Source organism: Astyanax mexicanus, chromosome 6 (assembly GCF_023375975.1).
Source record: "Astyanax mexicanus isolate ESR-SI-001 chromosome 6, AstMex3_surface, whole genome shotgun sequence".
Taxonomy (NCBI): Eukaryota; Metazoa; Chordata; class Actinopteri; order Characiformes; family Acestrorhamphidae; genus Astyanax; species Astyanax mexicanus.
Genome location: NC_064413.1, coordinates 35,557,313 through 35,583,141, shown reverse-complemented (window position 1 = coordinate 35,583,141; position 25,829 = coordinate 35,557,313). Strand labels below are relative to the sequence as shown.

Genomic DNA, 25,829 nt, shown 5'->3' with positions numbered 1-25,829 from the left:
GTGATTCTTATATTCTGTAAAATACGGTAGGTTCCATTTACATATGGACATCTTTCTGAGTTTTCTACATTCATTATCCATCTTTTCAGACCCACTAAACATATATGTTCTTTTTTTACCCTTGTCTTGTCTCTTTTAACCCTGTTCTTTAATGGTCGGGACCCCACGCGGCCACCACAGTGACACTGACATGGTTAGTGTGTGATGTGCTGGTACAAGTGGATCAGATGCAGCAGTTCTGCTTGAGTTATTAATCACTGTGTGCACTCTCTCTGTCCACTCAATACAACATTCCTTCCTAAGCTATTCCGGCTTGTAGAAATGAAGTCAGAGACAGAAGCTCAGCATTTGCTGCACAGTTTTTGTCAGTAATCATCTAGACCTTTGTCTTATTTCTGGTCAGTGGACTATTCTTAGAGGTGTTTAAAAACACCAGCAGCACTGCTGTGTCTGATCCGCTCATACCAGCACAACACACACTAACCATGTCAGTGTCACTGCAGTACTGTAAAGTATGATCCACCATCCACATGCAATATCTGCTCTGTGGTATCCTGATCATTGCAGAGACAGAGATGACAAGACTCGAGAACAAAGAAAACGGCCATTTGACAGCATGTCTGTGTTGTAAAGGTTTGGAACATACCTGTGTGTGGAGGGTGTCTCTCAGGCAGGATGAGGTGCTGGAAGTTGATTATACACACAGCCTCAGAGCCCAGCCAGCGGTCAGACACCGCACGGATGTAATACTGCGAAGGCATGGGCTCAAAGATTGGGATGGTAAAGACCACCTGCTGTGGCTCCCCACTCACCACCTGAAGAAAGAAAGAAAAAGAAAGAAAAAGAAAGAGAGAGAGAGAGAGAGATTTACAGACATTTACATGTAATTGCACTTTAACATAATAAAGATTGATCTTCTAAAAAAAAAGACGTTATTCCAGACTATACAAAAACTGAGAAATAACACTGATCTATAATAATAATCTGAGATATCAGTACTGGTGTACTACAGTTATAGAAAATTTAATCACCAGTATCACTATAACAGTTTTAACAATTTTTTTTATTATTTTAAAACAAAGAGGAAAAACAAATATTTGTTTTGGTAGTTTATCAACAATCTACTCTAATTTAATTTACTAAAACATAATCAGACTGTCACTCAGTTATAATAGTTAAACAGCTAATAAATACCCATCATCGAGATTAGACAATAATAAAGATTATAATAATTCCATGGTTACATACACGGCTAATGATGTTAAATATTTCAAACTTGCTTTTGTGTGAAGCTGGATTTTTTTTTATACTTGCTCAGTATTAAAATCAAAAGTTCTATCTCAAATGGTAGACCACATCTTGCCCCCACTGATTGACAGATTACAGTTGTGATCACATAGTACTGAATCAAATATAGTAAACATAACAAATTTATGCTGTTTAACTTTACTATCAACAAATGTCAATTTTATAAACTTAATTTAACTAAATTTGCAGATGTTTTTCTAGTATGTTTAATATAATACTGGCTGCTTTGTTATGGCTGGTGTCGTTGATAGGCTAGGTGTGAATGTAATGGATTAATAATGCTCCAGTCAGCGAACTGCCATTATCCTGCAGTCTTTCAACCAATCACATTGCTAATTATACCACTGTTAGTTCATTCACTCTGCATTCAGTTCCACACACACACACACAAAAAACTATACACAATCTCACCTCTCACTTTTACATAAACTATGTTTATATGTTATAAAATACAGCTCTGGGGGAAAAAAAGAGACCACTTAAAAATGATATTTCTTTTTTTTTTTTTTTTCAAATTGAATTTCTGGAATATAATCAAGAGGTCAGATGGATGATCACAAACCATTAAACCAAGCTGAACTGCCTGAATTGTTGCACCAGGAGTGGCATAAATTTATCCAAAAGCAGTGTGTAAGACTGGTGGAAGAGAACATGCCAAGATGCATACAAATGTGATTAAAAAACAGGCTTAATATAGCAAATATTGATTTCTGAACTCTTAAAAATGTAAGAATATGAATTCTAATATGAATATGTCTCTTCATTTATTTCCAGAGCTGTAATTTACTGGAGAATTTTGTGATTTTTACACCAAACCAAACAAAAAGTGGATACTATAAGTTTAACAGTCCAGCCGTTAATCTGAGACCATTCACAGTCCCCACCTGTTTCTTCTGCAGGAGAAAGTACTCTGAGTGGTAAATGTGGTCATTGATGGGGTCCTCCACCCACAGCCACCATGGTTCTCCGACCGAGCCGTGCACCTGGGGGGCCAGACAGATAATGAGGTGGAATGTCATTAACTCTGTCAGAATGGTAGAAATAATGACGGCGTTCTCGGCCTCACTGGGACCAGAGACAATTCTGCTTCTCCCATTTCTGCTAAAAGAGTGAGTGTGACTGTGTGTAGCGTATCTCTGTTCAGCTGAAGAATAATCTCAGAAAGCGTGAGGGCAGGCCATTTCTCATGAGAGCTGAGGGAGGAAACGAGTGCTAGTGTGTTCATAGATAAAGCTGTAATGAGTTTGTGGATGGTGTATCCATTTGGAAACAACTACAGCTCTCTGAAAGACCCAAAAACATACACTCTAATCAGAAGTCCAGAATACACTGTCGCAGCTCTGCGTCTGAAGAGGTCTGCCGAGCTGCTGTGTGTGTACGTTTGCACTGAGATCAGTGCTAAGCTTTAGGGTGTTCTGTTACAACTCTCCCATGAGCCGAGCACGCACCGCTAATCGGACGCAAACATTCATCTTCTCCATTCAGTTTTGCCATCCTGGTTGCGCTACAAAAGGCCTCCAATTCCTGCCGGAGATCGGCTAAAGCTCAGCACTAATCTGGTCCTAATCCTGCTCTCCTCTCTCGCAGGCATTTCTCTAAGGTCCAACACCAAGGCCATGTAGGCCCTAAAAACATGGACGCCATGCTCGGATCAAGCAGATATGGATGTGGCATTAGGGAATTCTGTGCTGAAGTCAAGTCCAGTTGGTTGATTAGACTGATCTGGATCGCTTATTCAGAATCACTTAACAAGGGCTTGACAATTTATCATTAAGAGCCGAGACCCACTACTGAATATTGATGGAAAATTCAACATTTTCATCTGATGAATCCAGTAAACAGTTCATGCATGTTTTATTCTCACTGTGAGAACATCACTGTAAATATTATAATACTAAAATCCTGATGAAACACAAATTGACAACTGAAATTTTATATCCTGAATATTAACAATTTGATCTAGAATGAATGTCAGACTTGGTTATTTACAACTTAAACCTTTAATTAAAGCATTTAAAGTGTTAAATGCCTGGAACAGACCAGTAGAAGCTAAAATACACTTTTTAAAAGGAGCAAACTTTATCTCCAGCACTAACCCAGAACAAACTCATACATTCTGTTAATATGAACAAAAAAACCCATTTACCACATTTACACACTGTCCTGTAATGTGGCACTCAGGATGTTCAGTATATCCCTTTCAGACCTGAATTATGTTCCAGTATAGGGAAAAGGAAAAAGGAAAAACATATATAATAAAAGAATGCTGTATGTGCTGGACAAGACTGTAATATTTTTATATAAATTCTATTTAAAATTAAAATCCAAATAACTTAAATATTTAACAGTCTAGCATTGTTTAGCATTTTTATTTTATATTTGATAGACCTTTTTATTACACAAACCATCCCTAAACAGTAAAACAAACATTATTAAAAGTGTTTTAAACCACATAAAATGTAAAAAGTAAAAATTAGCTCTTACTTTGCCTCGTCAGCTCTAGCGCTACCATGCTCTATTGTCTTAGTTGCTGTTTCATTGGCTACTGTTTCATTGGCTGGTAAACTTTTTCATTGGATGGTTCATGGTCTATTCTGATGGACAACAGGCCTTAATTACTGTTATGTGCAACAAAAGGTTAAAAAAGAAAATACATGATGTCCATTGTAATCAAAATAGGGTCTGAAAGGGATGTGTCACGAACGAGTCAGTAAAACCGTGAATAATCTCCACACTTACACAACACTACTCGCAGGAGAAGAATTAAAAAAAAAAACATGATACTAATATTCAGAGGTGTGAGTAGGGTCAGATGGGTGTAAAAAATACTCTGGGGGGACTCTGAACTTGCAGGAGTAGTAAAAGCCAGAGCAGCTGCTACTTAATGAAGTCAGCTTGTTTTCAAAAGTAACAGCCTCACGGCATCGAGATTCACACACAAGTCTCGAGTCTACTCAGAGCAAAGAGCAGGCACATCACAGGGGCAGTTCACGTACAAGTACATGATGTTTCTTTCAAATTACCCTGGGAAATTTCACCCACTAAACACTTTAGACTAATGAAGACAAAAAAAGCAGCAAACTAAAATGCATGTACCTAACACAAAGATAGATGGGTGACTATAAAGCAATAAAGCCAGAAATAATTAATTAAAGCTGGCAGTAAAGAAAGAACGTAAAATGAAGTCCTTTGGCAACAATGTAGCTCCAAAGCATGATGCTCCCTCCACCATGCTTCACAGATAGAAAGAGGCTTATATGTAAACACCTGGATAATTAATGTCAACTAATTTCATTTGATACAACTATATTCTACATACAAAGTTAATAATCAACTTGCTGTTCTCTTTCTTTGTGTCTGGTTTTTAATGTATCTCTGAATAACAGCCTTGTCCTGTAACAGAGAAAGAGTCATCAGGCCTGTGTTCTGAGAGTGTAAGGAGATAGCAGTGGTCTTTAGCAGGGGGAGTTGGGAGGGTTGGGGGTGCTGAATCAGGGGCCAGATGTTGGCTTTAGAGATAGAAGCTCCTATAAGGCAGTGGAGTGAGACACACACAAGATGCTGCCCAAGAAGGACACACAGGGTCCATCTGGGGCTCAGGACCCCCCTGCTACCCTCACATGCACAGACACTCCCACACCCTCCTCTCCCACTTTACAGAACAATAGAGGCAACACTCCGGTCATTCCAGCCTTTGTGATCTTAAACACAGGGGAGGGAAGGACAGATTAAGCCTCTCTTAAGCTCTACTAAGCCAAGATAGGGCTACATGTCTGTGTGTGTGGTGGTGTGTGTGTGTGTGTGGTGGTGTGTGTGTGTTCGTCTGTCTGCTACAGTTTCCAGTAATGCCGAGAAACAGCAATGTGTAGTTTGCACCATTGCAGAATACGACAGATGTGCCAAAGACAAAGAAAGCATTATTTTCTGCCTTGGCTGCGGTTGCCATAGTTACCTGGTCGTTCCACCTGAAGTCGGGGGTAATGGTGAGGCGCACGCGAAGGACGGTGCGCGTGATTGGCTGAATGGAAGCCTCCATCAGGATGGCAGGAATCTGGTGGACGCACTGCTTCACCTTCAACCCAATGTTCACATGGTGCAACATGTGACCTGTGGCCACCAGCAGAGAGCATTACTTACATTTATTTATTTATTTATTTTTTTTAACAAACATGTATACATCCTTTACATATATAGCACATATATATATAGCATGCTGCTGCATTTCATTTTTTATTTTTGATAATGTGAATCTGGCTGTTTCTTTATATGGTGACAAAATGTCATGATGAATAGAGCAATAGAAATAATAGTAAATGACTTTGAATAAAATGTTTTACAATGATTTATATCGCCAGTTACGCAGGTTTTATCCTTCACCTGTAAAATGAATATTTTGGAGATTTGAAGGCTTTTGTCAGTCAGTGATATTATGTATGAAATCATATACTGTACTAGTCATTCAATGTGTTTTATTTCTCTTCTGTCCTTCTTCTGTAAAGTTGCTTCAAATCATAAACATGAATATAATAAAGGGGGATGAAACTGGTTTTTGTACTAATCACACTTTCGCTTAGTTTACGAGCCTGGCAGAGGACATGGATGAAAAAAAATAATAATTGCATAGAGTGAACGATTTTCATAATTTGAGATTATGTGAATAATGTTTGTACATATAGTTTATGTTGGTATTTTATACTGTATTTTTTATTTCACCCAACTGTATAAATCTATAGCTTTTGACATGTCGGACAGTAAAACTAAGCTAGATGAAATGTGAAATTGTTCACTTGAATTAAAAAATATTGAGCACAAACTACGAAATCATAAGCTCAAATTAATACAATTGTGAGCAAGAACTGCAAAATTGTGAGCTTGAATAAAAGATATTATGAGCATGAACTGCGAAATTGTGAGCTCGAATAAAATAAATTGTGAGAACAAACGGCTAAATTATGAGCTTGAATTAAAGAAAGCGTGAGCATAACCTGCGAAACTGAGAGCACGAACTTCGAAATCGTGAGCTTGAATTAACAGAATTGTGAGCACGAACTGTGAAATTGTGGGCTTGATTTTTTTTTTTTTTAAGTGATCATGAATTGCAAATTGTTCACACAATTTAAAGATAATATGAGCACAAAGTGCTACATCGTTTTTTTTTTTTTTTTTTTTTTAATCCACAGGCCCTCCTGGGTTCCATATTTGTTCACCTAAAGCAGGACTGGGCCAGTCTCAGTAAAGTGTGAAGATTTTTCTGCTTAAATACTACTACAATTTTTCTTTAACTGCCTGGTTTAGCTGCTATGCTAATGGAAGGAAACTGAAGGTATAAGTACATCTCTGAGCTATTAGCACCTTGATAGCACTTGTTAAAACTAATCTGCCACAGATCATTGTATACAAAGTGTATTTTAATAAAGCACCATGTCCGTTACCTATCTCGTCCTTGCGCATGTCTTTGAGTTTGTCCACAGTGAGCTTCCTCTCCTCCAGTCTGGACAGCACGGAGGTTGGCAGTGTGGTAAACTGGCGCAGAGGGTGAGCCCAGCCCCACAGGCGCTTATCAATCACCTTACACAGGTTGAGCAGCCGGTAGGTCATCGCTGGCCAGCGCTTCCTCAGAGCGATCTCGAAGAGCGCCCTCATGATACGAGCAGCATTCTGAAAAAAACACAGCAGAAAAGCACGTGGATAAGGATGAATTGCTTATTTATTTATTTAGTCTTTCATTAATCCATTTATATTAGTAGTCATCATTCAGACAAGCCCTTTAACATATGCTGATGTCTAATATCTGGCTAATGTTTCTCCATTTGATTTGCATGGTCTGAGTTAAATAGGGTTTGTAAGGTCTGACAGGGAGGAGATCTATAAGGTGTGGCTTCAGATAGCAAGGTAATGGATGTCACTGCTCTGATTGATTGGCGCAAACTTGCCCTGATCGACTGTCCAGGACAGCTGCTGTGTGTGTGTGTGTGTGTGCGTGCGCAAGTTTGTATGCGTGTGTGTGCTGAGTTGTTGTTGTTGGAGGGGGGACACCTGCTGGTCCAGATGTTCATCTGCTGCTGGTTTACTGGCCACAAGGGTCTACAAGCGCTTTCATCAGCCTACACCAACAGTCCTTTCTTAAACACAACAGAGGAGCAGGAGAGTCCCAGTTATCCCATTTAAAACATCTGAACAGAAGCAGAGCATGGTGATTGGGCAGCGAATCTTCATAGATGACTTCTGTCTATGGTCTGATGAATCCTGAAGCTCGTCTGATGGGTTTGAAGGCCTCGCTTGATGTGTTCTCACAGCTCTCCACCAAACCCAGAGCAAAGTCCAGGCTAAAGCTCAGCTGAGATCTTCACCTTCTGACAGTTGCTAAAGCTATTGAGAAGCTATCTCTCTCTCTCTCTCTCTCTCTCTCTATCCGATGGTTAAGTGAGGGATCGCGGTCAGGAGTATCAGGGAGGTCATTAGTCTGGATTTAAAATCAGATCCGTTTTACTCCACGGTGACGGCCGCTGCAGGATCCCCGGCTGCTCGTCTGAAATCAGGCGAATTAGGAGCAAAGAGGGAATTTGCCTGAACTATTTCAACTATTCGGCCACATGGAACCAGTTACTGCGGGAGAGCTAGATAGATGGCTTCTGCAGAGGATGGGAAAAGACAAGAGATTTGGGGGGGGCAGACTCCCGGCTCAAAGGATTCTTACCTTACAGTCAGTGAGAAAAATGGGTCGGCCAGAATATGAATATTCAGATTTATTCACTTGTAATTTCATGTTTTATAAAACAATGTATGTGATGAGCCAAAATATCTCAATACTGATACTGAAACAATACGGCAAAAAAACTAAAACATAATAAATCAATGGAATAAGAGAAGCTCAAACATGGAACTAAAATTGAATAACAAATTAACAAAATAATGATGTTTATTCTTCATTTCGAGTAAGAAAAAAATATGTTGAAATTCTGATTACTGAAAAGCCAAGAAAAGCAGATATTAAGGCATTTAAAAAACTGAGAGACATTTAAACTTTAAAATCTGCTGATACTTGTTTTGTGAATTATCATGTACATCTTATCTGCGTGAATCAAAAATTCAAAACAATGTTTACCAGCCCATGCTTTGCTATCACAGTCTTGAGTTACTAAGTCACTATTGTGTTGTGCCACATTAAAAGTAGCCTGTGTAAAACACTAAGCTTTGAGAATCACAATTAAATAAACGATTCCTTGAGGCAGAGAAAATATCGTCATCGAGATACTTCAATTATCGTTTCACCCCTAATATCATTCCAGTACTCTCTTCAATTACATTACATAATTAATAAGCACACAATAGCTTTGTTTCCATTTAAACCTTTTGCAGATGTTACGCAAATTCTGAAATTTCACACATAAAAAAATAAAACCATGAAATAAGTAATGTTTTTATCCACTACAGTTACATGAATAAACTTTACATGGTGTAGGGTACCATGATGAGCTCTTTGCATTAAGCTGAATCATCTTTACAACCCTTTGTATACTATTTGTTTATAACAAATCTGTCAGGACGAGCAGGGTACACCTAATGAGGGCTAAATTCTCTATGCTACATATTTGGAAGTGCAAACACACCAGGTAGTTCTACATGGGCAGTGCAGAGCCATCCTTTAGGTGAGTTTCTGAGGTTTCTGCTTTTTAGTATGTTGAAAAGCTAGACCATACACTAGGCGTGTGTTTTCCTAATGAGAGATTCTCTGTTGCATTTTTCAAACTGGACAGCTAAGTATAGATAGGGGAGAAATATTTGGCAATGATTAAGTGTAGCAACAGTTTGTAAACAGTAGCAACATCAATGCGTTAATGTTGCATATCAAAAATAAGAATGTAATTAAGTTAAATGATTCGTCACATTACCCAACATGATGTGGATGCACTTTATGGTCTAAACTAGCATAATTATTAGAAAAATCCTCTTCATCACTCTCTTTTTTGGATTTTGACTTATAATCTAAATTATATAGCTTTAGGTTTTTTATTTATTTATTTTTTGACAAAAAAATTGGGTAGACGGAACATGACAAACAATATGTCCCCAATTAATAACTGTTAATAAACTGTCAGTTACTTGTCCATATTTTTCATAGAATCAAGCAAGTGATTGACATTTGTCAAAAATAAAGAACATTTCATAAAATGTCAGTTATTTTCGTCTTGACTGGAAATTCCTTGAAAAGGAATGTACAGTCCAAAAAGCTAGACATGTGTCGCTAACAGTGTTTTTGTGTGCATGTCTCACCTGAGCCACGTAAGACAGGTCTGAGATGAGTGAGAAGTTGTCCACCTCTCCACGGCTGACGTAGGTCTGCAGCAGGATGTTAATTTTGCCGTAGCCGTTTTCCACCCCTCCGGCTGCCGGGAGCTGACAGAAGTTATACAGCAACGCCTCCAACTCTTCTTGTTCCTCATCTCGCACCTGTAGATAGACAGTCACAACACTGCACTACAAACACCTCCACTCGCATCTAATACAAGTGACAGCTCGTCAAATACGGCTGATAGTCTGGTCAGCATCCAATATTAGTGTCTGATCCATCCTGTCAAAGCCAGTATAGCAACAACGTCCATCAAGGGTCAGGCAGGAAAAACAGAGCAAGCTGGACTCTTACCTTAACCTGCTCAAATTCCTCTGCTTTAGAGACGATACTCAGAATGTCCGCGTCTGTTTTCTGGGCGTTGAAAAGCTCATTAAATGTCTGCAAAATGAAATTTCCAAGTCAATTAGCAATACAGAAGACAATTTCAACATTTCTATTTAATTATTTTTTTTCCCTTTTTCACATGAATTGAAAACACTAGCTAGTTTTTACATTGTGTCAAAACTTTTATTAAGGATTATTAATAGATCAAACCATGTGACTTCCACCTGGGTTTTGTTTTCTCCTTTAAGATTTCTCATTTTCATCTCTATGAGCAGTGAGATCAGTGCCCTCATACAACTGACTGTATATAAATCTCATATAGTGAATACAGTACATATTTTATGTTTGTGATGTATATTTCAGGTCCCTTCAATTTATATTCTCGATTATATAAAGCTTGTGTTGTACGCTGAAAGCTGTGTGCTTTTATTATAACAATATTATATATGTACCAGTGCTAAGGTCACTTATACTTCTGGTATGGTTTGTTTGTAAATGAAACATTAGGGGCCCTATCGCGATGCTCGTTGCTGTCTTACACCCTTTACAGCACAGCTTTACAGTGTAAACTTGCAGGTCAGCATTCACTGCTGAGACGCGCAAAAGCATTGCGCTGTTAAGATACCAATCCGCCACATTCAGAGCACACCTGGCTCTTAAAGGGAATGAAAACTAGCACGTTGATTGGTATATTTAACATTACACCCAAAACACACTCATGATTCATTAAAAACATAAGTACATGTCTTTTGTGCATTTTTCGCAGCCTCACGATGCCAAAAGCAGACTGACATGCCCAAAATTAAGCAGCGTGATTGACTGGTGTGCTATAAATCGCTTGTTTTATAGGAGGAAGTGTTTTATAGTTTGTTTGCTCTGAACTGAATGAAGTATTCACAATTCACGCATATTTTGAAACATGTAGAATCAAGAAATATGGTAATAATAATTTCAGAATATTCTAAAAACATTTTTTTAGGTTATTTCTTTTTTAAATATTATTTAGCCATAATAAGACAAATCCTCTTGTTTCTACACTTTTCCAACTTTCACTTTTTGACTTCATGTTCTGACAGCTGCTCTGTACATTGTGTCCAACTGTCATAATAAACAGATAAATAGACAGATGAATAGAAATATTCCAATATGATTTGGAATTAAATCTTATTACACTGACTTTTTTTCTCTCCTCTTAAGTTGCCATTTTTTGGGAGACGCAGGGCTTTTGTCCAGCAGCGACGATTTGTAATGTGTGCTCCATTTTCTATATTACTGATAATCAAAAAACCCAGCAAACCCTGTGTTTATTCACAGTGGGCCACAAGTTTGGTGCGCTATGCTGTAAATGTAGCCAAAATGACTTTGCGGTGCTGGACAGATGTCTGGTGTGGAGAGGAGACGTATTGGAATCAATTTTGATTCGCTATTTAATATATAATTAAGCAGTCTCAAGCTAAGCATTACACAAGGCTTCACTGAACTCTTCAACTCTGTAGACACAAGCAGTACGTGAGAAATCCCAAAATCCCAGCTATACCTCAATGGTGTTATATTTGATGTAGAAGTGGCTGGCCGTTCTGCCAAGGTCAGTCGAGGCAAAATAACCCGTCCTCTCCTCAAAGCGGATCATCCGAGCCTTGTCCAGCTTCCTCCCGGCCTCCACCACTAATTCCTTCCTGTACAGCTCCAGCCCTGGATCCATCTATGAAAAAAAAAAGAGGAAAAATAATTCACTTGCAGAAATGGCTGGAGTGTGAACTACTGCAGAGATAAATATATCTGTTTTCCACACAGTAAGAGCAATGGGGCATAAACCCAATATGCAGGGAACTGCCAAGAGAATCGTCATTCCTTGTTATTGCCAGATAATAAAGAAAAAAATAGATAGAAAAGGGGCAGAGCGCAAGATCCAGAGGGTTTCGAGGAAGGTCCTAAGTGTGTACCTGGTAGGCCTTATGATTGATGCCGTAAGCCAGTGGATTGGCTCTCATTCGTACATAGAGGTAGGTGTAGCTCAACCACTTAACAGCTTCTTCAACATTTGTAACAGTTCCCAGAGCCACCTGAGGACGAGGGGGAAAACAGAGAGGAGAAAAACATGCATAAGAGCATATTGTAAAGCATCAACACGTCCAGAAAGGTATAACATAAGATGCTATAGAAATATATGTATACATGTTCTCTATGTGAAGACAAGCGCACACATCTGTGGTATGGTTGCACCACCTTGTGGACAATTCTGGCACTTTCATATGAAATCTATCTTTTGCTCAACACAGCTGTTGGATGCTGCCATCAAGTGGAATAAAGAGGAAATTCTTCTCAGTACTGTTTTAATCTCAATCTCAATTCTTTTATCTTGGACTTCAATCCCTCCAGTAATGCTACCTATGTAGTTATGAGACTGGAAAAATAAAGTGTAAGACTACAAACAGTCTGTAGACTATATAGACTTGATCATTTTTTTTATTCAAACCACTTATTACTCCAAATTAAACAAATATCTGTAATAGCTTAATGAGGTCTGCACAGGACATTAGTAGAATATTCTGGCTCTAAAAATATTCTTGGGGCATAAAAAAACATAGAAGCTTTAACAACTAATATTTAGAATGTAGTGAGTCACCTTGTCTTCTTTAATAGCTTCTTAATATTTATCTAAACTCCCAGTTTTTCCACTTTTTTATGCAAGTAGATTATTTTAGGGTGTTTTCACACCTGTACTTGGTTTCTATGATCCTGATCAATTAAAGAGCTTGTTTACTCGGTATAAACTTTAACGCACCAAAATAAGCTTTAAACACTTTCTCTCCTCTGAGGAGCAAGGAAGTAAATATATTGAGAAGATTCTGTGTTTCAGTGCGTAGATCTGTGCAGTGTGAAGCTAACACAATATGTAAAAAAAAAACTGCGCTGTGTTTTAAACACAGTATTTTTAATAGAACATGCAGCGCAGATGTACACCTAGTAAACCTAGTCATGTGGCTGTGAGCAGTGAACGCAGCACACATAGCACGTGTTAACAGCAGAGACAGTGGTAATTAGCGTTATCTATATCAGATAATATAATATATCAGATTAAACTGCGTCTTATCAGAGTTTGTTTGGGACCAGACCGAGACCACCTCCTCTAGCTGGAATCAGTTTTGATCTAAACCGGAGTGCGATTACGGTTTTCACACCTGCTCAATCAAACCGCATTAAGGGTACAAATGAACCAGAGTCCATTTTTACAGGACCAAATAGTGCTGGTGTTAAAACCTCCATATATCTAATTTGATTCAAACATTTCCTGCAGTTATTTAAAATGAACATGAGAGAAGAATGTTTAGGAGACTGCTTATGTAAATGTTAGTGTTTCTTATATATATAATGTTATATTATATAATGTCAGTAACGTTTGGAAAAAACTGTTTGGGAAGACAATGATGTAATGCTTTGTTTTGTTTTGTGTTTTGTGCAATTTTCTAATCATGAAAAAAAAGAATACTTTGTATTTAATAGCTATTCTGGCAAACAATTAAAAAAAACTGTACTGTATATTAAAAATTCCAATTCTTTCTTACTGGAATGAAGAGTGTGTTTATGGGGTGTCATTTGCAGTACCTCTGCATTGAGGTTATCAGCCAGGCTGGCATGAAACTGGCTCTCGATTGGGTTCTGCTGTGTGAGGAGGGTCAGATAGTGGCTCAGTTTGTCATGGGTGGTGATGATGGTGCCCTCTCCGTACTTATCAAACTGCGGTCTGCCGGCACGCCCGAAAATCTGCATCACATCCAGAATGCCCAGGTCCACCATAGCACCTCGTTTAGCATCGTAGATCTGAGTTCCCTGTTATAACACAAACAACACACAGGCATCTGGTGTTATGAAGTGTATTTAGAGACTTTATCTGTTGAGTGACAGAGGTTATATGGGGTTATATGCACAGTACCAGTCAAAAGATTGGACACAACTTAAATTCAGTGTTTTTGCATTTTTTTTTATAGAAAACCTATAAAAAAGAAACTAATAAAAAAACACAAAATTATTGTAAACCAGAATATGTTTTATATTTTAGAATCTTCTTGCTTAGATGACATCTAGCTTTGCACACCTAGGCTGAATTTTCTCAATCAGCTTTATAAAATAGAGTCACCTGAAATGGCTTTCAGTTAACAGCTGTGCTGAACTTCTCAAGAGCTAATTACTTGAATTTCTTGCCTCTTAATGTGTTTGAGAGCATCAGTTGTGAAGAGGTAGAGTTGGTATAAACAGTGAAAAGCCCTATTTGAATAATTTTCTAATCCATATTACTAAAGGAACTATTGAACTAAGTAAAGAAAAAATACTTTAAGTAAAAAGGGTCAGTCAATCCGAAAAATATCAAGAACTTTGAAAGTATCCTCAAGTGCAGTCCCCAAAAACATTATGATGAAACTGGCTCTCATCAGGACCCCCCCAGGAAAGGTAGACCAAAGGTTACCTCTGTTGCACAGGATAATTTCATAAAAGTTACCAGCCTCAGAAACCACAAGTTAACAGCATCACAGACCATAGTGCAAACCATAATCCTTTACATAATATTTTGGTATGTTTAACACTTTTAACTTTTTTACTTTTATGATTCCTTATGTGTTCCTTAGTCTTAGTTTTTTGACTTTAGTATTCCATTACAATGTACAGGGGTTGGACAATGAAACTGAAACACCTGTCATTTTAGTGTGGGAGGTTTCATGGCTAAATTGGAGCAGCCTGGTGGCCAATCTTCATTAACTGCACATTGCATCAGTAAGAGCAGAGTGTGAAGGTTCAATTAGCAAGATAAGAGCACACAGTTTTGCTCAAAATATTGCAATGCACACAACATTATAGGTGACATACAAGAGTTCAAAAGAGGAGAGATTGTTTGTGCACGTCTTGCTGGTGCATCTGTGACCAAGACAGCAAGTCTTTGTGATATATATTAAGAGCCACGATATCCAGGGTAATGTCAGCATACCACCAAGAAGGACGAACCACATCCAACAGGATTAACTGTGGATGCAAGAGGAAGCTGTGCACCTCAACTCTCCTGTTTCCACCAGAACTGTCCAATAAATTATTGTGGTCTAAAACCAGTTGTTTCAGTTTCATTGTCCAACCCCTGTAGGAACAAAAATAATAAATAAACACATTTTATGAGATGATGTATCCAAACTTTTGGCTCCTACTGTATGTAAACCACTCTATGAACTAAAATAACAGGATAAGATTTCCCCAAAACATTTGACATTATTTCTTATACAAGCAATAAAATTAAAAGCTGATTACCATGCATCAACAACCTGGTGCTTTAAAATCCAGTAGGTTCAACTTTTTCTGCTCCAGATATTCCAAACGCATTCATTACAAGTGATGCCCACAAACATTTGGACAGCATGTGTGTATATACATATTTTAAATCACACTTTAGTGAATACTGATGCAGACACAGGAGAAATGTGTTGTGATATCTCCACACAGAAAGGCCAGGGGTCGTCTTCTCACCTTGATGATGACTGCATGAGCAGGCAGGTTAACACCCCAAGCCAGTGTAGCTGTGCACACAAGAACCTTCAGGTAGCCCCGGGAGAACATGTTCTCCATCAGTGTGCGGTCCTGCCGCAGCATCCCAGCGTGGTGGATCCCAAATCCATCGGGGAACATCTCCCTCAGCTGCTTATTCCGTGAGCGCTGCACCTGAAGGGCAGACAAAACACACATTCACACAAGAAGCATTAACCTAATTCTTTTTAATGTGTCTGCTAAAGCCGGAAAAGAAAACCCAAATGCTACCTGACTGTGGCTACCTAACTGTGGCTGTATTTCAATACATGTTCTGCTTTGGTTTTATTTAAACTGAAAAGTTGCAATTTTAAAAGGTGTTGCACAAATTCAGGGGAACATAGTTAATTGTAAAATAATCTATAAAATACTGGCACTCTCTTTCTTAGTTCTACAAAGACAATATAATCATTAATTTCCTAAACCTGCTATGAGTAACATTTAAGTAAGTAAAAGAGAAAGAAAAGTAAGAAAAGGAAAGAAAAGAGAGGAAAACAAAACTATTTTACAGATTTTTAATAAATCTAGTTACTGTTTTAGTAATTATGGAGATTTTAACACCCTGCATTAACAACATTTGCTTCATATCAAGAGAGAATTGGATATAACTTGGCTGGATTTCAATTGAAAAATTAAATTTTTCATTTAAATGCATCCCAACTAAGACCCTATATCTGACTTTACTTTTCCATGTAAAAAGGATATCAAAAACACATGTACAGTGCTGTGACAATGTATTGGCTCCCCCCTTACAGAGTTCAATTGTTTTGCTTTTTGTCATATTTACATTGTTCAAATTAACAAATGCATTTTATTATCAGACAAAGATAACATGAGTAAATATAAAAAGCACACCAGCAGGTCCACCTCCGAATTGCTCAAAAACAAAACAAAACAAAAAAAGAGGGTTTTGGCGTGGCTTAGTCAAAGTTTGATTGAGATGCTCTCGAAAACCCTCAGGGTAGTAGAATTAAAAATTTAAAAATTTTGCAAAGAATAGAGGGCCAAAGTTCAAAATTCCCATCCACAGAGATGTGAAAGACTCGTTGCCAGTTATCACAAATGCTTTTGCAGTTGTTGCTGCCAAGGGTGGCAAAAGCAAGTTATTCGATTTTTAGGGGGTAAACACTTTTTCACACAGGGCCAGGCTGGTTTGGATAGATTTTTTCCCATAAAAAATGAAAGCATTACGTAAAAAAATGTCTCTTTGTATTTATGCAGGTTATCAGGTTACCTGTCAGTAAAATCTGAAAATTTTTAATATTGCAAAAAAGCAAAAACAACAATATTTTGTGCATATTGTGAAAATCATCAGTGATTCAGTAACAGGGACCAACTTCCTATTTCATATTTCATATTCATATTTCAAAGAGGGTAATTAGTCCTGCTTACTTGGATGACACGGAGAGGATTTTGTATACATGTAAAATCTTACTGAATTTCGTATGGAAGAGTATTTTTATAGTATTATTAATTTTCAAAGATCTGTCACTACTGATATATTTTGTGAAAATAACTTTACGTGGTAAGATTATATAGATGATGAACGATCACAAGCCATCCAACCAAGCTGAACTGCTTGAATGTTTGCACCAGGAGTGGCATAAAATTATCCAAAAGTAGTGTGTAAGACTGATGGAGAACATGCCAAGATGCAGGAAAACTGTGATTAAAAAACAGAGTTGTTCTTCCAAATATTGATTTCTGAACTCTTAAAATTTTATGAATATGAACTTGTTTTCAGGTCTGAAAGCTCTGCATCTTTTTTGTTATTTTAGCCATTTCTCATTGTCTGCAAATAAATGTAAAAGCTAATGTCTGAAAAAAACAAACAAACCCATATCCTGTTCTTTTTCAGGGGATTCCAGGTCAAAATGTAAAAACACCTGCATTTTTTATTGCATGTATGTGTGTGTGCATGTTCCAAACCCACAGCACTCCTTAATGAGTGTTCTGTGATTGAGATGTGTGTTGTGTTGACTGGCAGCGCGGGTCGTGACCTATCCTGACAGTAATGGCCCCCCCATCAAAAGGTTTTATCTCCTTCTGCCTCAGTCCAAATAGAGGTCAATGGCAAGCAGGCCCCATTGGCTTTGAGAGCGCAAAAAAAGGCCTGTGCAGACAGCATCTGGCTCTGTCTCTCTCCTTCTTCATCACGTTTCACCCACACGGAATACCAAGTACAGGAGACCCACCAGCAGCAGGCAATCTCCCTGCACTGTCACTGCGCTCTCTCCTGTCTGACTGCAATCGTGCAGCCGTGTTTGTCTCCACAATTCACCGAGCCCGACCGAAAATGTGCCGTGTTCCTCGTCTCGCTCCTTTAATGAGCCTTGTTCCCTTATTCCTCCAGGATATCTTCCTTCCTGATAATCAATGCGCTGATATCCACACTCTATCAAAAAGCTGTCTGTCGCGCTCCTGTAACGAGTTGCTCTCCGCCATTCAGTAACAAGCGGTTTATTTTTGTCAGCTAATGACAGGTTCCATGCTGCCGCTCACCACCCCAAACCACCGTTTTCCCTTCTTTAGAGAGCCGGCCTCTCACAGATCATTGATTGTTGCTGCTCTTTTTGCTTCGCTAATGAATTGCTCCATCGTAAGATGTTTATCCCAGTTTTGGATTCTAGTTTATTTATTTATTTCGTTACTTTCGCTTTCTTGTCGGACATTTTTTTCCCCTAATAAGTTCGTCTCTCTGGACCTGTTTATCTGCCTGCTTCTTTATCCCTCTCTGCCCCTTCCTGCATTATAATGAGTGCGTGTCGATCTTCACCTGACTGGATCCTATGGCCCAGCTTCCATATTATACCTCCCCCCAAACATTCTGAGGTGTAAGAACCTCTGCAGAAGAAGATATTAGTAGGTAACAAGGTAAATGCCATAAGCAGAGATCTCGTAGTGTTTTTGCTACATACTGTATATATATATATATATATATATATATATATATATATATATATATATATTTATTTTGTAACGAAGGACAAAAAACGCATTTTGATGGTACTACGTAAAATAGTATGACCACAAGTTTGTGTTTTCCAGTACATGTACAGGTTCTTGTGAAAAATGTGCGTGATGTGTGTGAAAAAAATAGGTGGGATTTCTAAACTGTGAAAAATATAAGCTTTAACAAACAAGTAGAAGTATATGTATTAATGTTAATTCATATAAAGTTGCATGATTTAAGATAGATATAATATATATATAATTTAAAAAATAATATATATAATCCTTACGAGCCGCACTGCCACGGCTTACTACTTGAAGACCCTTGGACAAAACATACTTAATACAGCACAAACCCAATTTTTCATAACCAACCAAATATGGTAACCTAGGTATCCCTAGCTTGGCAACCAATGGACCTCAGCTAATTTTACTATTTTAGCCCTGTACATCTGTAAATGCTACTAAGTATCAATGGGCAACCTATAGAAGATCTTCCCCACGCAGGTGATATGAAGCTCTCTAAATAGTAATAATAATGAAGAAAAAAAATATTAAAAGTCAAATTAAGAGTTCTAAGGCTGCAATCTAAGGGTATTATCTTTGTTACTGGGGCAAATATAGTGCTACCACTTCTGAAATAAATCCTAGTGCAAACACTCTCTTATGCGAAGACCATGTTTGGAATTCTCTTAAAAATTTCTTAGAAATTTAAAAGAAAAACAAAAAAGCAAATGGAATGGATAACAGCGCCAAACAACTACACATTTTCTGAACTCATATATACTGGATATGTTCTTTCCACATTCTACATAAGATGCCAGAGCTTCCTGCAATTCCAGGGGAAAAATGTGTCACATATGACGTTATTGTGTACAGAAGTAAATTATATATAGTATTTATGTTTAAATATTCAGAAAAGCTGTCATAAATATTGATGTATATTCATGCATAAAAATAAGTAGCATATGTGCTTCAAGGCAGATTGAGCAGCTTTAGAACTATAAAGAGGCAGCCCTGACACTTAAGCCCCTTCAGTTAAGGCTGTTAAAGCTGAAACAAGGGCATTACTGAAGTGCTCCTGCTTTATTTATTTAAAAAGAAAATTAACTACATGCACCAGTTACCTAGCGGGATACTAGAATGCCAGGATGCTGAGGAACTATTGGTGTTGTGCTGAACTGATATTGACAAAAATCAATAGATTAAATATCAGAGGAATGCTTTGATTTAAAAGGCAAAATAATCAGTTAGTCTATGTGAACACCTGAATGCTTAACCATAGAACCAAAGGCTTTTTAGGAAAATATTTTTTCACAGTTTAAAAATTATTTAATTTTGATTTTGATGTCTTTTCAGCAGTGCTTTAGCTAGTATGTTCTTCCTTGAATTAAATTGTATATATATATATATATATATATATATATATATATATATATATATATATATATATTTATATAGTTTTATTTAAATTTTTTCCCAATTTTTGAATGCTGCGGACATCACACTTTGAAGTGATGTGGGGAGAGAGCGCCATCTACCCCCCCAGAGAAAGCAAGGCCAATTGTGCTCTCTCGGGGCTCCGGTAGGCGATGTCAAGCTGCATAAACGGGATTCGAACCAGCCATCTCCCAATCATAGTGGTAGCGCCTTCGTCCACTGAACCATTCAGAGCCCTTGTTTGTGTGTTTTCCTCTCATATCACCCACTGCTCATTCCACAATCACCTTGGGTTGCCAGGTATAGAACTGGAACAGAAACAGCATTAGATGCTACTCAACCTAAACAGCCTTGTCATCCTTCTAAAATGCTCCCTTGCTAGAGATAATAATATACTAGCAAAGTTTTTCATACATAAAGGCAGCTAGGAGCCCAGAAGGAATACAAGACGGATGCTGAGCTGGTAAGCACTGAGTTACATTAGATGTGTGTTAAGCTGAGAACTATGTTAATAGACTTAGGGATAACAGACTCAGCTTTGATAAATGCAATCAGAAATGCAGCAAGCTATAACATGTTAACAGTTAACAGAATTCTATAAAATCCATGTGAACTGGTTTAATGATAATGTAAAAACAAAACAAAAAAAACATTTTAAAGATACACCTTAACTAAGTGTTGCTTGCCTTTCTGAGCAATAGCGTAGGTTCAGTGTCCTCCACCTGGCAACCATAAATCTCTTCAAGGTTTGGAAATCGAACTGTTGTAGCCATTTTACACACTTTCTCTCATGTAGTTCTTATTGTTCCTTCAATGTTGAAGTACTGGTATCAGTATTGGACACAGGAAAGTGGTATTGTTCTACTCTTGCTAACTATTGATATTATTGTTATGATAATCTCTTTTTTTATTCAGGTCCTGCACACCCTGGTAAATGTGCAATCTGGGCAGAAGGCTATGGTTCCAGACTCTAATTGAAATGCTTACGATAAGGTTTGCTTTGAGGTGTCGGCGAGCATTAGGCCTGCGCTCTCAGACGTTAAGTTAAAGCGAGGTGGGGACGGCCTCCTCCGTTCCGAGGCTGGATATGAGGTGGCAGCGCGTCGGCACTCTGATCAAGGCTGATTAAGGCTTGCCGCCGAGAGATCATCCCTATGCACGGCGCTGGGGCCTGAGCCGCCTGCCTCCCACACCACAGCAGCCACCGCTGATTACCTATTACTCAGTATGGAGCGGAGAAGACACCAGCCACACTGAAGTGGGACGCCGCAGAAAGACGGGAAAGACGAGAGGAGCGGGTCTGCTCTCGGAGCTCCACAGCCCGAGCGGACACGGAGGCACGGCCTCCTCCGCCACGCGCACGTCAATCAAAGCCCTCGGAGCGCTAATCACTGTGAATAAAATAATTTACACACCAAAGAACTCATCTAGCTCCCGAATTTGCGGAGAGAGTGGCTCATCGCTGATTTCAGGGCCCTTAATAGTCATAATATTTTTGCTGATGGTTTGACAGAGTCATTAACACTGCATGAGAGGAGTGGGTGAGCAGGAAGCGCTGCCACTCAAACACACTCATGCTCTATTCTCCCCCTCTCCCGTACTCGTCCCCCCACCCCTCCGTTCTTAACACAGGCTCTCAGTAGTAGCTTCCCTCTCAGAATGTTAACATCACCTAGTGTGTGCTTAAATACAAATGCGCCTTTTGAAGCTGCAGGGATTTCTTCCTTCACATTAAAGTTCCAAGCACTTCTTCATGAGCGCAGGCACAAAATCAAACATTGTAGCTCATTTGTGTTGGTTGTTAGGAATATATTCAACATTTCATGCAAAATTCCACAGCCAGAGAATTATTCCCAAAAAATTAAATAACTTTGACACCAAATAAAATTAGTTTTTTTTTTATGATGTATCATTATTTCATTGCAGCAAGTATAATCCAAAATAATTCATATTTGTTTTGTCTAAAATTTTTAATGTGCTAATATAGTCCTGCATTTCAGGCCTGTAACTATGCCATTCAACTTTTTAAAGGCTCATTTTATTGTTATTATTTAAGTTAAATATATAAATTATATACTTTATAAACCTGCAATTGGCAGTTAAAACACATACATAGGAAAGACAACAGTAATCTGTTGCTTTCCAAATTGCCAACTGATTTCTAATTCATTTACACTGAAAACCTCAGATCTTTCTGGATGTTTATCCTCCTTTGTATTTTCCATCACTCAGCATCAACATATCTATTAACAACATATTTGTTATTAACTTTAATTACCTAGATTAATAATTTATCCAATAATCACAACATGGTGTATGTTAACATAACATAAAATAACTAAAATTAACTTTCTATTACATTCTATGCTCACTGATGAAAACATAAAAGGATAAGTTGTATGTGTTGTAACTACTTACTAATGGTTAATAAAGTATTTACAATCTGATTATTAACCATTAATAAACTCATAATCTAATCCTCATAGACTATTTATTCCTGTAATTATGCCATTCCTTCTCACAACACTCCCACAAAAATGTTTTGGCACAAAGGATATCAAACATACTCTCTTCTTCCACAGCCATGCCATGCTTTGCAATGTGTGCAGCATTTGGTTTTACAGGGTCTTGTTGAAAAATGCATGAACGTCACTGGAAAAGATGTGTTCTTAAGGGAAGCATATGTTGCTTATGTCGAAATCTCAATGTACTTTTCTGTATCGATGCTGCCATCACACAAGTGGGCTGGAACATACCCTGGCTTCAGTGGGGATTTTAGTTGTATTGTTTTTTTTCATTGAAAATTGGCCAAATTTACCTGGGAAATAATAATAAAAAAAAAAACTTTTTAAACTTTCAAAGAAATTTAATGCAAAAAGATAAAAGGCAGAGTTCTTTTACAGCATTTCTATTGGTCCAGTCATAATGAAACTGTGGATATAACAGTGATATCTACATTAACTGCTATGAACAAATAATTAAAAATCTTACTGAAGTACATATTCAACGTCACCCAATGTATCTCTACTTTTTTTCTTCTCACTTTTTGATATAATAAGAATCTGCAAGTTTAAAAAGTTGCCATTTTAAAGATTCCACTGTTTGCGGTGACAACAATGACACCTTCTCTGGTTATTCTTCGAAAGTGCAAAAGGTAAATTCTGAAGCGAGTCTCGACAGCTTACCAAAACGCTGCAAGTGTGCAATCAAAATGGTTCTACTGTCTTGTTTGTACGGCCAAAACATCTTACAGGGGAAAAAAAAAAAAAAAGAAAAAAAAAAATCAGAGAAAGGGGAAACGGTGGACGTCTGAAAGGAGTTTATTTCTGGATGCGTGCGCTCTCCCAACTCTACGCGCCACTCTTCCCGGGTCACTCTTTGGTCTTTCTAAGCAGCGGTGACAAGAACACAGCTCGTCTCGACGACGTCTGATAATGACGGCCTCAGGTGGCGATGTAAAAATAGTTGAAACTGCAGACAATCGATGGAAATTAATGAGCTAAATCCTGTACCGTAGGCCCGTCCCAGGTGGCTGAAGGGGGGCTGAGCAAATCGACAGAAGCTGATGAGTGCCTTTGAGTACAGAGCACTTTCACCATCACAGAGGAAGCCTGTCAGCCTGCTGTCACACCTGCCGTCTCCTCTATCCATAAAAAAAAATAAAAAAGCCCATCACAACTCCACCCGAGCTGTCCAACCCAACCCCGTGCCTTTTGCGCGCAGCAGGCCCGCCTTTTATCCACATCGACTCGCGGCCATCAGCTTCGCAACAACAACAGAGCTGTGATGCTGTCTCCAAGAGCCCACCCTCTCCACGGAAGAGTGAGTCACTGCTGCAGAAACCAGTGCATCCATTACTCACGCTTCCTCTCTCTCTCTCTGTCGTTCTCTATGCAAATGAAATCAAATGTTCAAAGCTTTATTAACATAACATCCAAAAAAAAAACAAAAAAACAAAAAAAAACTGTGTATTCCAAAATGATCTGAGGTGATAACACTAATGCTGATCTAGATTTTGACAACATTCTCATACAAATGAAAGTGGAAGTGCCTTATCCAGACTTGGAAGACAGATGTTTCAGAATTATGCTGCTAATAGTATCCCTCTGCTGTTCTCCCAGCTGAATACGCTCTGTCAACCTGCGTGTAGTAACAGCAACTGACCACTAGATGTCTCTTGTCCTCCATCCCCTGGCCCAGGTCGAAGGCAGGGTTCTTTGGTGAGCGGTGGGTGACGGGTGTGGGGCACAGGGCCGAGAGCCAGGGATCTGGTCCAGGAAGGCGGGCGCTGAATGAGGTAGGAGGGTGCTGTAGAACAGACAGGAGCCGCGATCTGTGTCCGAGGCAGGTAGCGGTCACGCCTGCCAGACGAGGCCGACAGGGAGGAGGCTCCCAAAGAGAGCTACAAATTGCGGGCAAAACTCCCCACGTACCCACACCTCCTCCTCCTCACCTCCTCCTCTATTTTTGGCCATCTTTTGGCTTCATCTTCACAACACAGCCCTCCTCTCAACACATCAAGCAGCCATTGCCAACCCTCTACAAGCCTCCTCCCTCCAAAAGCGTACACAGACCTCTCCCTGCCAGCACAAGGTGCCCTCCTCACAGATCTCCTCGAGCTTGATAATCCGTACAGGCTTCAAACAGCTCAGCTACAAGCAAGACAAATTTACAGCACAAGAGGAAACATAAGCAAGGTGCAGTTTTTCTTCAGGAATCAAAGTGATTCAGCAATTCTACACAAAGGATCGTCATTCAAATGTTCTTTTACATACATACTGCTACATGATATGCAAGCGTATCTACTGTAACTGTAGATTAACCCCCTTTTGTTTATAGACAGAAATAAAAGGGGGTATATTTGAGGGTTATATGATGTTATGCTCAATCTGCTGTATAATATGTGTGCATGCAAAGGAAGAAAGATCTGGTACAACACCTGGAATGGCAACTCGCCAATCTGATGACTTTCTACAAACCAATTAATTTCACGTAGAGGAAGATACAGCACACATATGTGCGTACGGACAAATTTAGCGAAGTTCTTCAGCGCACTCACTAACCTGTCTTCCAAATGTCATTTTACATAAGTGTATATGAATGGGAAACCACTACTGTGTTGAGTGTGATATTTCTTATGTCTAAGGGCACTTTCACACCTACATTGTTTTGTCAAGACCCTCACACTTTCAGTTTGATCTGAATCAAAATAGCAGGTATGAAAGGTGCCACAGATCATGATCTGGATCAAAAAACTTGGTAAAATGTGTAGAACCAAAAAAGGCTATCTAGGCCTGGAACACCTAAGCATTGCATATGCTGTAGAAAACTTGAGTGACCTATATACGCAGATGGGTGCACTTATATTTGTTAATCTGCACTGCTCCTGGGAAGTTGTAGGTGGGAAGATGAGGTCTGGCAGAACAATCATAGCTGCTGCTGTCCATTCACACAGTTACATTTCTGGGGAGGTGTGTGTTGGGTTACGGCTATGCATAGGCTACAGTGTAGGTTCGATGTGGAAATATAAATTGTTTTTTTTAATGTCAGATGTCAGAGGACAATACAGCTCAACGAAACTGCAGTATGAAACAAAAATTAACCGGACCAAACATACACAATTTAACAAACAGATGAACCTCTGACTCTTTCACACCTACCTTGTTTGGTCAAAACCTTTGGACTTTTCATTTTGATCTGAAACAAAATCAGGTGAAAAAAAGACCATCTCAGACCATCTGGACCAAAGGAAAATAATTTGGTCTGAACAAAGAGGATAGTATTGGTCTGGATCAACTAAACTCTGGTTCAGATCATTTGCTGTGAAAAAGGTTTTGGGTGGTTCAAACTTCCAGACCAATTACAGAAAGCTGAGGCAGAGTTGAGT

The 25,829-nt window shown here is 38.7% G+C and overlaps 1 protein-coding gene across 2 annotated transcripts in view; it reads right to left on the bottom strand.

Annotated features, from left to right (window-relative positions):
- Positions 1 to 25,829, bottom strand: part of ascc3 (activating signal cointegrator 1 complex subunit 3) — a 202,395-nt gene that overhangs the window by 42,645 nt on the left and 133,921 nt on the right. For both annotated transcript variants that reach the window (XM_049480038.1, XM_049480037.1), the window contains exons 15-24: positions 15,494 to 15,685; positions 13,592 to 13,816; positions 11,929 to 12,048; positions 11,523 to 11,687; positions 9,953 to 10,039; positions 9,583 to 9,759; positions 6,741 to 6,966; positions 5,261 to 5,415; positions 2,193 to 2,291; positions 647 to 815 (exon numbers count right to left, since the gene is read on the bottom strand). In XM_049480038.1, the coding sequence (XP_049335995.1) occupies positions 647 to 815; positions 2,193 to 2,291; positions 5,261 to 5,415; positions 6,741 to 6,966; positions 9,583 to 9,759; positions 9,953 to 10,039; positions 11,523 to 11,687; positions 11,929 to 12,048; positions 13,592 to 13,816; positions 15,494 to 15,685 (1,615 nt within the window). The remainder of the gene's footprint in view (positions 1 to 646; positions 816 to 2,192; positions 2,292 to 5,260; positions 5,416 to 6,740; positions 6,967 to 9,582; positions 9,760 to 9,952; positions 10,040 to 11,522; positions 11,688 to 11,928; positions 12,049 to 13,591; positions 13,817 to 15,493; positions 15,686 to 25,829) is intronic.